Raw genomic sequence first — 13,333 nt, 5'->3', positions numbered from 1 at the left:
TACATTTAGAAATTACTCCTGGCAGGCTCAGCGGACCAAATGGGATGCTGAGGACCAAACTCGGGTCGACCCTCTGGCAAGGCAAACAAGCGTCCTACCCGCCGAAAACGGATTAGCTGTCTGGCCCTGAAATAGAAATAAGAGGACTCTCCCCGGTGCCATTTCGTGAGCCGAAAAGGAAGCAGAATATCTTAAAAGCCTTCGGGTAGGAGGGTCTGACTGATTAGAGACTCCTGACTCAGAATCGACCAACAGCAAAAGTGGCACCACGAGCAAGAGGCAGGGCCAACAGCTCCTAGAGGACTCCCATTGGTCGGATGAGGCACCAATTATATTCCGACCCGTTTCATTGGTCCGATATGTATAGCGGCGAAACATTAAGGGATGGGGCTTCACTAGGAATGTCAAAGGTCCTACGAGGCGAGCTCGAGAAAGCCGGGAGCCTGTGGAAGAAGCTGCTGTGAGCGCGCTGGTGGGTGAGTGCCTCCGCTCGGTCCGCCGCTGGCAGCTCCTTTAGCTGAAGGACTAGACTGCCGGCACTGCGATGAGATGCTTCTGTCTCCCGCAGCCTCGCTATTAAGCGCCGCCGCGAGGCACTTTTCCCTTAACTCCCCACCCCACCACCTACACCGCTGTTCCTGCGCGGTGGGGGGTGGGGGCGCACTGCCGCTCCTCCTCATTGGGCGTTTGGACCGGAGGGTTCCAGTTTTCATTGGTGTTCTGTGAATCTGACCTTCCTTTTCCTCCGGGCGCGTTTTGAGGTTTGGGGGTATCATGTTTGCGCCACACGGAGAGTGTGAGTCAAGAGTTCTGCTCTACTTTTTTCACTTCTTTTTTGTTTGTTTGTTTTGTTTTTGTTTGTTTGTTTGGGGGTCACACCCGGCCGCACTCAGGGGTTCCTCCTGGCTCCACGCTCAGAAATCGCTCCTGGCAGGCTCGGGGGAAACATAGGGGATGCCGGGATTCGAACCACTGTCTTTCTGCATGCAAGGCAAACACATTACCTCTGTGCTGTGCTTTCCAGATTGCTGGGAGAGACTCTTTCCGCGGATGTGCTGACCCTTGGAAAGGAAAAACACATCCTGGTTTCTAAGGTCCTCAACCCCCCCCCCCACACACACACACCCGAAATGGACTTTGCCTCTCCTCTGAAGGCAGGGAACCGGCCTGGCTCTCTTGTCTCCCCAGCTGTGTGATTCCGGAAACTGGGGATCTGCCTGGTCCCTGAATCACCTTCTCCACCAGACTGTGCCTATTGGGGATGGGAACCATATCTTATTTCCTGTTTCCCCTCCACCAAACTGTTAGCAGCGTGGGCAGGAATCAGGCTTGGCTCTCACTTCTGCCCTCCGGTGACCCCTAAAAATTGGCACCTGGGTTTGATTCAGGTGTTTAATACATTACAGGGCTCCAGAAAAGCTGGAACAAGTGTTCAGTTCTTAAAAATGCATCTGATTCTATTCTTGGGTGGATTTTTTTTTATTTGCTGTTGTGGAGGTCACACCTAGTGGTGTGCTGCATAGGTGTAGGTGGGATTGGGGGCAATAAATCATGATGAACATCAAGCCCAGAATCTTGTATGTGAAAACCAGGTACTCTACTATTTGAACCACTTGATAGCCTTATAATTACTCTGTTTAATGCAGTCTTCCACTCCATTTATTGATAATAGAAATCCATTGACTTTTTTTGTGATAATACTTGCTTTGACTTTGATTTAATGATCTCATGAAGTACTTTTTCTTTATGCAGGTTCCTTTTATTCGTTTTTGCTTCTTTCCACTCTACACTAGGCCACAACAACATGCCCACCAATGCCAGCCCCTTACATCCATATTGGCCTCGCCATCTGCAGCTGGAAAACTTCGTGCCCAATGACCGCCCTACCTGGCATATCCTGGCAAGCCTCTTCTCTGTCTCTGGGGTCTTAGTTACAGCCACATGGATACTGTCAGGGCATGTTGCAGTCGTTCCACTGGGAACTTGGCGGAGATTGTCCATGTGCTGGTTTGCCTTCTGTGGGTTCATTCACATGGTGATTGAAGGCTGGTTCAGCCTCTATCACAAGGATCTTCTGGGAGACCAAGCCTTCTTGTCCCAAGTCTGTAAGTATTGTTGCTCTTTGCTGACAAAAGGGAGCTTTCTGGGCCAGAGAGATAGCCTGGAGGTAGGACATTTGCCTTGCATGCAGAAGGATGGTGGTTCAAATCCCGGCATCCCATATGGTCCTCTGAGCCTGCCAGAAGTGATTTCTGAGCATAGACCAGGAGTAAACCCTGAACACTGCTGGGTGAGAACCAAACCCCCCCAAAAAAAGGGCGGGGAGCTTTCTGAGCAGTGATGGATTGAGATGCTTATCCATTCAACCATTCTTCGAGGAATATGTTTAACTTATTTGACATAAACATAGTAATGTGGGTGACAAAACTATAAGTGACGAGCCATAGAAATAGTACAAGAATTAAGGTACTTGTCTTGCATGTGGCTGACTACAGTTTGAACCCCGCCACCTCTAGGATTACACACATTAGCTTCAATGTGCTCAACTGTAAAAGAGGAATAATAGTAATATCCAATATATATAAGTGACTTAGAAGAAAAAAACTGAGGTAATAAGTGACTTAGAAAAATGGTAGATAGTAGGTGTCATGTAACTGTTTGTTATCCGCATCATTATCATCATCAGTTTTGTTTTGTTTTGAGGCCACATGCAGCGATACTCGGGGATTACTCCTGGCTCTGCTTAAAGATAACTCCTAGTGTTATGCCAAGTATCTAACATGGGCCAGCTGTGTGTAAGGCAAGCACCATATCCACTGTACTATTGCTCCAGCTCATCAACATTTCGATTTATCCCTTTTTACACAAACTGAAAATCCCTATTTTCTTTTTTGTTTGTTTGGTTTTTGGTTTTTGGTTTTTTGGGCCACACCCGGCATTGCTCAGGGGTTACTCCTGGCTGTCTGCTCAGAAATAGCTCCTGGCAGGCACGGGGGACCATATGGGACACCGGGATTCAAACCAACCACCTTTGGTCCTGGATCGGCTGCTTGCAGGGCAAACACCTCTGTGCTATCTCTCTGGGCCCAAAAATCCCTATTTTCATTTTTGGGAGGTTTTGTTTTTGGGCCACACCTGTTGACACTCAGGGGTTACTCCTGGCTATGCGCTCAAAAATCACTCCTGGCTTGTGGGGGCCATATGGGATGTCAGGGGATCAAACCTTGCTCCGTCCTAGGCTAGCGCTTCCAAGGCAGACACCTTACTTCTAGTGCCACTGCTCCAGCCCCTCCCTATTTTCATTTATCTTGAGTAAATATGGAGTAGGAGTAGAATGGCTGAGTCATATCATAGGTGTTGAGTTTAAATTTATGAAAAAGCAGCCAACTGTTTTCAAAGTGGCTATACTAGGCTGGAAAGAGTATTCAAACAGCTGGAGCACATTGTTTGTATACAGGAACGCTAGATTCAGTTGCTAGCACCTCATGGTTCCCAAAATACTGCTGGGATCATCACCATGTAGCACTAGGTGTGTCTGAAAAATCAAAGACTACCAAAACAGGGCCAGAGATGATTTAAAAGGCTGGAGCATATGCTTTTTCATTTTCTTTTGTTTTTTTGGGGGGTCACACCCAACAGTACTTGGCTTAGTCCTGGTTCTGATCTCAGGGATCACTCCTGGCAATGCTGGGGGAGGGACCAGAAGGGCTGCCAGGGTTCAAATCCAGGTCTGCTACTTTCAAGGCAAGCATCCTGCTTGCTGTACTGTCTCTGCCCCAGCACATGCTTTTTGAATCCTTAGTACCACATGGTGAGAATTGACTCCCACACAAAAAAGAAATTCCTCTACTATTTTATAGTCCCACCAATAACATAATTTTAGTTCCTCTACATCCTTTGCCTATACTTTTAATGATCGCTTTTTGTTTGTTATTTGTTGGGGGGCCATACCCAGTGGTGCTCAGGGCTTATTCCTCCCCTGGCACTGCACTCAGGCATCACTCCTAGCTGGGTGAGCGGATACTATGGGGTGCTGGGGAATCAACTGGGAAGAGGGAAGAGCCCTATTTACTATACTCTCAGATCCCAAACTGGTATCTTAATTTTTAGTCTTTGTGGGGCCAGAAACATAGCACAAAGGGCAGGGTGCTTGCCTTGCATACAACCCATATTTTGGTATGGCCCCAAAACCAAAACAAAAAATTTTAGTCCGGGCCGGAGAGATAGCATGGAGGTAAGGCATTTTACCTTGCATGTAGAAGGATGGTGGTTTGAATCCTGGCATCCCATATGGTCCCCTGAGCCTGCCGGGGGCAATTTCTGAGTGTAGAGCCAGGAGTAGCCTCTGAGTGCTGCCAGGTGTGACACACACAAAAAATTTTAGTCTTTATAATGAGTGTGAATGCTATGTTATTATGGTAATAGTTTTCCTTAAGGACATAGAAATTTGAATATCATCTGTGTGTTTAATGGCCATTTCTAAATCCTCTTATGAGGAATATGTTCTAGTCTCTCATATTTATTTTTGTATTTTGGCCACACTAAGCAGTGCTCAGGAGTTATTCCTGATTTCTGACTCAGTCCTACTCCTGGAAGTTCAAAGGGAAATATGGGTGCCAGAAATGGAAAACGGCCTCATACTTGAAAGGAAGTCAAGCCACATCCCAACCCATCTACCTTTTTCTGTTTACTTCTTTTTTTGTTTGTTTTTGTTTTTGGGCTACACCCAGTGATGCTCAAGGGTTACTCCTGGATATGTGCTCAGAAATCACTCCTGGCTTGGGGGACCATATGGGATGCTGAGGACTGAACCCAGGTACATCCTGGGTCAGCCACATGTAAGGCAAGCGCCCTTTCCGCTGTGCTATCATTCCAGCCCCTCTTTATACTTCTTTTTTTTTTTTTTGGTTTTTAGGGCCACACCCGGTATTGCTCAGGGTTCCTCCTGGCTGTCTGCTCAGAAATAGCTCCTGGCAGGCACGGGGGACCATATGGGACACCGGGATTCGAACCAACCACCTTTGGTCCTGGATCGGCTGCTTGCAAGGCAAACGCCGCTGTGCTATCTCTCTGGGCTCTCTTTATACTTCTTTACTAATTTTTTCTTGAGTGAGGGAGTTGGGCCACACCTGTTTGTGCTTGGTGCTTACTCTTGTCTCTGTGCTCAGGAAATGCTCTGTGCTGTCAGAGATTGAACCCAGGTTGGCAGCATGCTACAAGAGTCTTCCCCCTGTGTTATCTTTCTGGCCCTTTTACTTATCGTTTTTGTTTGTGTGTCACACCCAGCAGTGCCCAAGGGTTACTTCTAGTTCTGCACTCAGAAATTACTCCTGGCAGGCTCAGGAAACCATATGGGAGATGCTGGAGATTAAATCAGGTCAAATACATGCAAGAGAAACACCCTACTGGCTCCAGTTACTCATGTTTTTACTTGCATGTTCCCACCTGGCTTTGATCCATGACACCCTCTAGGATTCCCCTGCCAAATAAACTGCTTCTCAGCAGTTTATTGGCTACTCATTCAATCCATCAGCTAAACTTTGATTGACTACCAGGCAGTCACAGCAACATGTACAGTTATATCTGGTTTGCATATATTTAACCATAAACAGACTTGAAAGACTATAATCCAACTAACCACCCCATTTCACAGATAAAGGAATTGGTTGTGGAGAGGTTATAATGTCCACCATGTTATATGGGCTTTGGGCTCTCCCAAGGAATTCTCCCGCCATTATTCTTCATGTATGTCTTTTGTCTTCTCCAGGGAAAGAATATTCCAAGGGAGACAGCCGCTACCTCCTGTAAGTCTGCATCTTTTTGTTCTTGTTGTTGTTTTGTTTTTGTTTTGGGGCACACCCGGTGGTGCTCAGGGGTTATTCCTGGCTCTGCACTCAGAAATCACTCTAGCAGGCTAGGCAGACCATATGGGATGCTGGGGATCAAACTGGGTCTGTTCTGGGTTGGCCATGTGCAAAAAGCAAAAGCCCTACCTCTGTGCTATTGCTCTGACTTAAGTCTGCATCTTTTCAAGTGAGACTAGCATTGGCTGGGGTGGTCAGTTTGACAGAGCACAATGACACCACTCATTCCTGTCTTTTTTCTTAGAAATGACAACTTCATGATCAGCATGGAGACCATCACAGCATTCCTATGGGGCCCACTCAGTCTCTGGGTGGTGATTGCCTTTCTCCGCCAACAGTCCTTCCGTTTTGTCCTACAGCTTGTAATCTCAATGGGTGAGAAAAGGGGTTAATGCTGGAGGTACTGATAGTGAATCCAGTAACCTGGGGAGGGTTCCTTTTATTAGAATCTTGCAAAGCAGGGCAGTTTTTTTGTTTCAGGGACCTTAGCCAATGGTGCTTAGGACTTTCTCCTGGCTTTGTGCTTATGGATCACTCCTGACAGGGTTTAGAGAAACCTATGAGGTATCAGGGGTGGAACCCAGGTCAACTATGTGCTGTCCTATCTCAAGGGCCAAGGCACACTGAATAACACACTTGTGGAATGGTCAGGGCCACTTTGTGAACTGCTTTCAAGGAGGCAAGCCTGTTTCTCCTCTATCTCTGTGTCAGGTCTTCTCTGCATATTATGTGGGGCTGGCCCAGTATGGTGAGAAACCTGTAGATCTTCTCAGATTGGGATTCTGAGTGCCCACCTTCATCTGGGATTCTGTCCTCTTGTATTCTTTCCATTTTTATTTTCTTTAGTTCTGGAAGTGCACATTCTCTTGAATGCTGGAACTGAGTGAGCTGTATTGAATTACCCAATTTTTGAGTTTTCTTAAGTTCTGTAGACACTCAACTGAGTTCAGAAATTCTCAGCTCTGAATTCTGTAATTCTCCCCAAGGATTTCTTTGATTATTTATTTTTAGCTATAGCATTTCATATTTAATTTGTTCATTTTGTAGCTCACACCTGGCAGAGTTCAAGAGCTTCTTCCAGTTCATTGCTTGGGTGTTACTCACTACAGTGCTTGAGGGTGCTGGGGATTGAACCCAGGCATCCCAAATGCAAACCACATACTCCAGCACATTGAGCTATATCTTTGGCTCGATTATATATTTTTGTTACTGTATCTTTAGGATTATACTCAGTATCCAGGGACTATTCATAGCTCTGTGCTCAGGACTGGCTCTTGCTGGTACTTGGGATATCATATGTGGTATTAGGGATTCAAGAATAAAACAAAGAGACCATAGAGATAGTACAGCAGATAGGGCATTTACCTTGCATGTGGCCAACCTGGGTTCAATGCCAAAAAAAATGTAGGGTGAGCTGGAAATATAAGACAAGTAATTTAACTCTTGTATTCTCTCTAGCCCCTGATTTTATAATTCTTGGGGATCTTGAATCTTGCACCCTTTAATGATGCCTTGGAATAGCTCCTCCTCTTTATAAAGTCTATTCTTATCTCTTCTGTGCACAGGTCAGATCTATGGGGATGTACTTTATTTTATGACTGAGTACTTTGATGAATTCCAGCATGGAGAGGTGGGTCATCCACTCTACTTCTGGTTTTATTTTGTCTTCTTGAATACCGTGTGGCTGGTGGTACCTGGGATACTTGTGTTTGATTCAGTGAGGCAGCTCTCCCAGGCCCAAAGCATGCTGGATGCCAAGACTGCAAGAACCAAGAGGAAGCAGAACTAATGAGTAGTGGACTGGTCTTGCACAGTGACTGAGAAAACTTCCTGAGGCCTGGAGTGAAATCCTGTTTCTCTGGGTTGGAAGCACAAAACAAATGGATCTCTCAAACTCAGACTAATGGAAGAGGAAAAAAGGGACCAAAGATAGGTTGGGGGTACAGAATGGAGCTCCCAAAGAAGCCATTTGGGACAAAGATCCAAGAGTTTATCAGAAGTCCATGATGATGGCAATTTTTTAAATCAGGAAATAAAAACACCTTGACCCTAATACTATGATTTTTCATTACTGATGCCAGAGACATCCCATGATTGACCCAACAGATACTTCCATTTCTCCGACCACCATTTTCTCAAACATAAAGCTCCATCGTTATGCAAACCTCTAATATGTGACCCCTAGACCTACATCACAGATCCACAAAGTCCTGTTTTTCACTCTACAGATGCTACCACTGTCCCACTCCAGTTTACTTGTCTAAGTAAGCTTAGGTTGCCAAATCCAAAATACCACAGCAAGGCTGGAGTACAGCAGGTACAAGTACAGGGCATTTGGCTTGTACACAGCCAAACTAGGTTTTATACCCAAAATCCTATATAATTTCCTAAGCCCACCAGGAATAATTCTTGAATGCAGAACTAGGAATAACCCCTGAGCGTTGCTGTGTCCCCTCAAAATAAAAGAGGGCTTGAGAAAGTATAGGGGTTAAGTCACTTAACTTGCACAGAGCTAGCACCATTTTAATATTCAGCACTGAACAGAGCCAGGAGTGATCCCTGACCATAGAACCAGTAATGAGTCCTGAGCATTGCTAAATGGTTGCCACTTTCCCCTAAAAAAATAAATGACCAAAATGAATAATAAAACTGCAGATATGGGGGCAGAGAGATAGAACAACGGTAGGGCATTTGCCTTGCATGCAGCCAATCCAGGACAGAAGGTGATTGGAATCCCAGAACCCCATATGGTCCCCCGAGCTTGCCAGAGTGATTTCTGAGCACAGAGCCAGGAGTAACCCCTGAGTGCCACCGAGTGTGACCCAAAAACCAAAATAAATAAAAGCCCTGCAGATAATAAATTGGGCTGGAAAGGTACATAGTGGGTAGGTCTCTTGCTTGGCAAGTGGCCAACTTGGGTTCAATCTCTGATGTTCCACCTAAGTACTTTCAAGAGTGATTTCTGAATGCAGAACAAGGTGGAAAGGTACATAGTGGGTAGGTCTCTTGCTTGGCAAGTGGCCAACTTGGGTTCAATCTCTGATGTTCCACCTAAGTACTTTCAAGAGTGATTTCTGAATGCAGAACAAGGGGTCACACCTTAGCATCTCTCAGTGTGGCCCAAAAGTGAAAATAAAAACTGCAGATAACTAAAGACTGACTCCAGATAATCTGTAGAGTAGGAATTCAGTTCAAATCTTGGTTCTGCTAGAGACTACAGTGTACCTCCCAAAAAATGCTGGTCAAAGTCATATATTGCTTCTCACTTCTTTTGTATCACTTCCTCATTTACTTAAGCTTCACTTATGCTCTTTTATAAAATGCCAGGTTTTTCACCTTCCAATACTGTCTATTCTCTGTGCCACTTAACTACTCTTTATTCCTTAAATATTATTTCTTTTTGAGGGATGGGAGGCACACTTGGGTACTCAGGGTTTACTTCTGGAAGTGCTTGGACTATGTTTGGTACCAGGAATTGAATCTGGGTTGGTTACATACTGGGCAAATGTCCTCTCTGTCTCTACTTTAACCATGTTTCTACCTGGCATTCACTGGTCTCATCTGTAATATGCTAATAATAGTACTTACCTTGTAGAATTTTAATGAAGATTAAATAATATATGCAAACTGACATACTCTCTATTTGTTGAATGGCAGAACACATGAAATGAATACATGAAAGAGAATGTTACCTCCTGGAACTGTAGCAATGACTGCCCACTTGTGTGTGTTGTATGTGTTTTGGGTCACACTTGGCAGTGCTCAGGATCTACATCTGGCTCAGTGCTCAGGAATCACTTCTGGTGATGTTTGGAGGACCATATTCAATACCAGGGATCAAACTTGTACCTCTGTTATGCAAAAATATACTCTAGCCCATTTAGTGATCTCTCCAGCTCAAGGACTCCCCCTCACTTTTTGTTCTCCTTCATCTACTGTCTTTTTTTTTTGTTTCTGGGCCACACCCGGCGATGCTCAGGGGTTACTCCTGGCTGCTCAGAAATAGCTCCTGGCAGGCACGGGGGACCATATGGGACACAGGGATTCGAACCAACCACCTTTGGTCCTGGATCGGCTGCTTGCAAGGCAAACGCCGATGTGCTATCTCTCCAGGCCCCATCTACTATCTTTCTAGTCCAGGCTCTAAACAACCAAGACAAAAGTATTTGAGAACATAATTTCTCCATATAAAACCTGTGTCTTGGGCTGTGGAGATGGTTCAAAAGACTGGGACACAAAAAATGACAAAAAAGAACTGGGACACATACTTTGCATGTATGAGGCCTGAGTTTGATCCCTGGTATCACATAGTCCATTTCTGGGAGTGGCTTCCAAATTAAACTAAAATATAAAGCTTGTACCTCAGTAGCCTCACACTAAACTCCAAACTCCAGGTACATGTTGTTCATCTTACTTTGCTAGAGTTCTGTTGTTGTTTGGGGGCCATACTAGCTCTATCCAGGGCTCACTCTTGGCTTTGTAGTCCGAGATAATTCCTGGTGGTGCTCAGAAATGCTCAGGATCAAACCCATCTTGGCTGTGTGCAAGGCAAATATCCTACCCACAATTCTATCTCTCTATTCTCCCATTTAACAAGCCATAACTCACCTTGTTTCCATCAAAAAAAATCTAGCAATTCTAGTTCTGTGCTCAGGAGACACATGTGTCAGTGCTCAGAGGACCATATGCAGTGCTAGATATCAAACCCAAGTGAGCCACAAGGCAAGGCATGCACCCTATTATTTTTTTAATTTTTTATTTTTAATCATGAGAAGATGCAAAGAGAGAAGACAAGGTAAAGTTACAGTGGAAGGACAATCATCCATAAACAGAATTCTCAGAATAAATCCCCTTGCTGATACCTTAATTTTGAACTTTCAGCCAAAGAACATTAAGAAAAATAAATCAGAGCCCATGTACAATTACTTTGTCCCTCAAGTCCCCAGACTGAAGTACATTATAACATTTCTTAGCAGTACACAAAGCAATATAAGGCCATAAAACGTATGTAATTAACTCCTTAAACATTGAAGGCATAGTATTTTTTTACATTTCCATGCACATGCATATTATTTTAAGTTAACCTCAAAAGTTTAAGTGGGTTTTTTTTAAGGATTAGAGTCAAAGGAGCACCATAAAAACGGTGTTACAGTGGCAGTTATTGTTTGCATAGGCTCACCAAAATATGGGGGTCATGGAAAGGAAAAGCCTTGGCCTAAATACAAGGATACCCTACCCCTGAAGTTTCCTGCCATAAGACCAACTCTAGGCTCCAGGCAAACTAGTTTGTCCAATCCAAGTCATTGTCTGTAGTGCCAATACACTTTTATTTTTCACACAGTCTCTGTTGTTGGTATCATGTTTCTGTATTAAAGGTCTGGAATCTGCATATCCTAAATTGAAGTCAGGATGGGTGCACCCTATTATTTTTACTATCTTTCTGGCTGACAAGTTTTTTGTTTTGTTTTGTTTTTGGGTCACACCTGGTGGCTCTCAGTGGTTACTCCTGACTCTGTGCTCTGTCGGGCTCGGGGGAATCGAACTACCATCAGTCCAGGATTGGCCACATGCAAGGCAAATGCCCTACCTCTGTGCTGTCTCTCCGGCACTGACAATATTATTCTAAAATATATCAAAATAGGGGCCAGAGCCATAGCACAACGTGTAGGGCATTTGCCTTATAAGCAGCCTACCAAGTTTGATTCCCAGCATCCCATGTGGTCCCCTGAATATGCCAGGAGTGATATCTGAGCACAGAGCCAGAAGTAACCCCTGAGCTGCACTGGGTGTGGCCCCAAAAGATAAAAAATAAATAAGATATCAAATTAAAAGGCTTGAAAGATAGTATAGCAGGTAAGGCTCTTGCCTTGCACATTTTCGACCTGAGTTGAATACCTGGCATCCCATATGAGCACTGTCAGGTATAACCCCTGAGTACAGAGCCAGAGTAAGCTCTGAGCATTACTGGGTGCAAACCCTTCTCTCCTCCACACAAAAAAGAAAAGGTATCAAAATAAAATTGCAGACTTGCTTTAAATAGTAAAGGGTAGCATCTATTCAACCTATAATAGCTAAAGTGCAGGTATCTTACAGGATTCCTTTATTAGAAACTACATTTGTGGGTCCAGAGAGATAGCACAGCGGTAGGGCATTTGCCTTGCAAGCGGCCGACTCAGGACCAACGTTGGTTCGAATCCCAGCATCCCATATGGTCCCTGCGTCTGCCAGGAGTGATTTCTGAGCACAGAGCCAGGAGTAACCCCTGATCACTGTTGGGTGTGGCCCAAAAACAAAACAAAAAAGTAAAAGGAAAAAGAAACTACATTTGTAAAGGCAGTCTGTATTTTTAAAGCATATGGATGCTTGCCATGAAGTTAGAAATGCCATTTTGTATTTTGCACACATAAAGTTTCTCAAAGGATTTGGCCAGAAAACTATCATAGGGGTTAACGTGCATGCCTTGCATACAGCTGACCCAGATTGGATCCCAACACCACAAGATTCCTCCAGCACCACAAGATTCCTCAAGGTACAGCACTGGTGGCTCCAGAATACTTCCAGGGTGGCCCAAAATCACTCTCACACCACTTCAGGGCCTGTGCAGCATGGGAGAGGAGGGTCAGAAATTCCTCAAAGAAGTCTGAGATATGTTGTCATTCTGCTAATATTTAGGAGAAATACCATTTAATAACTACCCCCACGTATTGTATTAAATCAGATTAAGGAAAGAATATTTTGTAAATTATTATCACTACTACTATTATGATTGGCTTTAGGATCACATCCAGTGGTGCCCACAACTCCTATATTAGTGCCCAGGGGTCATTCCTAAGATTTCTGTGGGACCCTGCTACAGTGGATATCTAACCGGGTTCCACTTGGATCTATCTTTCTAGCCTTCTTTTGTAAATTATTTAAGTGTATAATTCACAGAAACTGCAAAAATCATGCATGTATCTACGTGAATTCTCACGCTATAACTTTGAAGCAATTCCAGAAAAGGTTTTATTTTCAGGGGCCGGAGAGATGGCACAGCGGTGGGGTATTTGCCTTGCGGTTCGGCCTACCCAGAAGGGACCCTATTCAGTTCCCAGCATCTCATGTGGTCCCCCAGCCTGGGTAGATTTCTGAGTGCAGAGTCAGTAGTAACCCCTGAGCGCCGCTGGGTGTGGCCCCAAAGCCAATCAATTAGTCAAGTTGTTTTTTAAAAAGGGGGGTGGGTTTCCATTTGAACAGAGGGCCACAGGCATTTGAAAGAGATGACATCATCTGTCAGCAGAAGCACGCGGCGCCCAGTGCCGGATGTGGGGTGGTTCAATCCTGAAGCAGCAGCTTTCTTTTCCCCGCCCTCTTCTCTGGCCTGGATAGATCATCCCTAGAAGGAGGTGAGCCCGGAAGTAGACAGCCCAAACAGCCCAATCATGAACGAGGGTAGGCGGGGCCTCAGCCTGCACCTGCGTACTAGCTGC

General features: G+C 44.8%; 1 protein-coding gene across 2 annotated transcripts; it reads left to right on the top strand.

The window, feature by feature from the left end:
- Positions 1–196: 196 nt before the first annotated feature.
- EBP (EBP cholestenol delta-isomerase) lies at positions 197–7,909 on the top strand. Of its 2 annotated transcripts, none has more exons than XM_049767346.1 (5): positions 197–469; positions 1,784–2,105; positions 5,768–5,804; positions 6,109–6,239; positions 7,430–7,909. In XM_049767346.1, the coding sequence occupies exons 2-5, from the start codon at positions 1,805–1,807 to the stop codon at positions 7,651–7,653; spliced, it is 693 nt and encodes a 230-aa protein (XP_049623303.1). In that variant the 5' UTR covers positions 197–469; positions 1,784–1,804; the 3' UTR covers positions 7,654–7,909. The 2 variants fall into 2 exon arrangements, with proteins under 2 accessions (XP_049623303.1, XP_049623304.1); XM_049767347.1 differs by having other exon boundaries at positions 397–489; positions 1,799–2,105.
- The last annotated feature ends 5,424 nt before the right edge of the window (positions 7,910–13,333 follow it).

The sequence above is a fragment of the Suncus etruscus genome, chromosome X (assembly GCF_024139225.1).
Source record: "Suncus etruscus isolate mSunEtr1 chromosome X, mSunEtr1.pri.cur, whole genome shotgun sequence".
In the NCBI taxonomy this organism is placed as follows: Eukaryota; Metazoa; Chordata; class Mammalia; order Eulipotyphla; family Soricidae; genus Suncus; species Suncus etruscus.
Note: the sequence above shows the minus strand (reverse complement) of the source record. Positions and strands in the feature narration are given on the sequence as shown.

Bases quoted from the DNA above. Each gene is read 5' to 3' on its own strand.
- EBP (XM_049767346.1), top strand. From the start codon at position 1,805: ATGCCCACCAATGCCAGCCCCTTACATCCATATTGGCCTCGCCATCTG. The intron at 2,106-5,767 runs GTAAGTATTGTT...TGTCTTCTCCAG, and splicing joins AGCCTTCTTGTCCCAAGTCT to GGAAAGAATATTCCAAGGGA. The intron at 5,805-6,108 runs GTAAGTCTGCAT...CTTTTTTCTTAG, and splicing joins GGAGACAGCCGCTACCTCCT to AAATGACAACTTCATGATCA.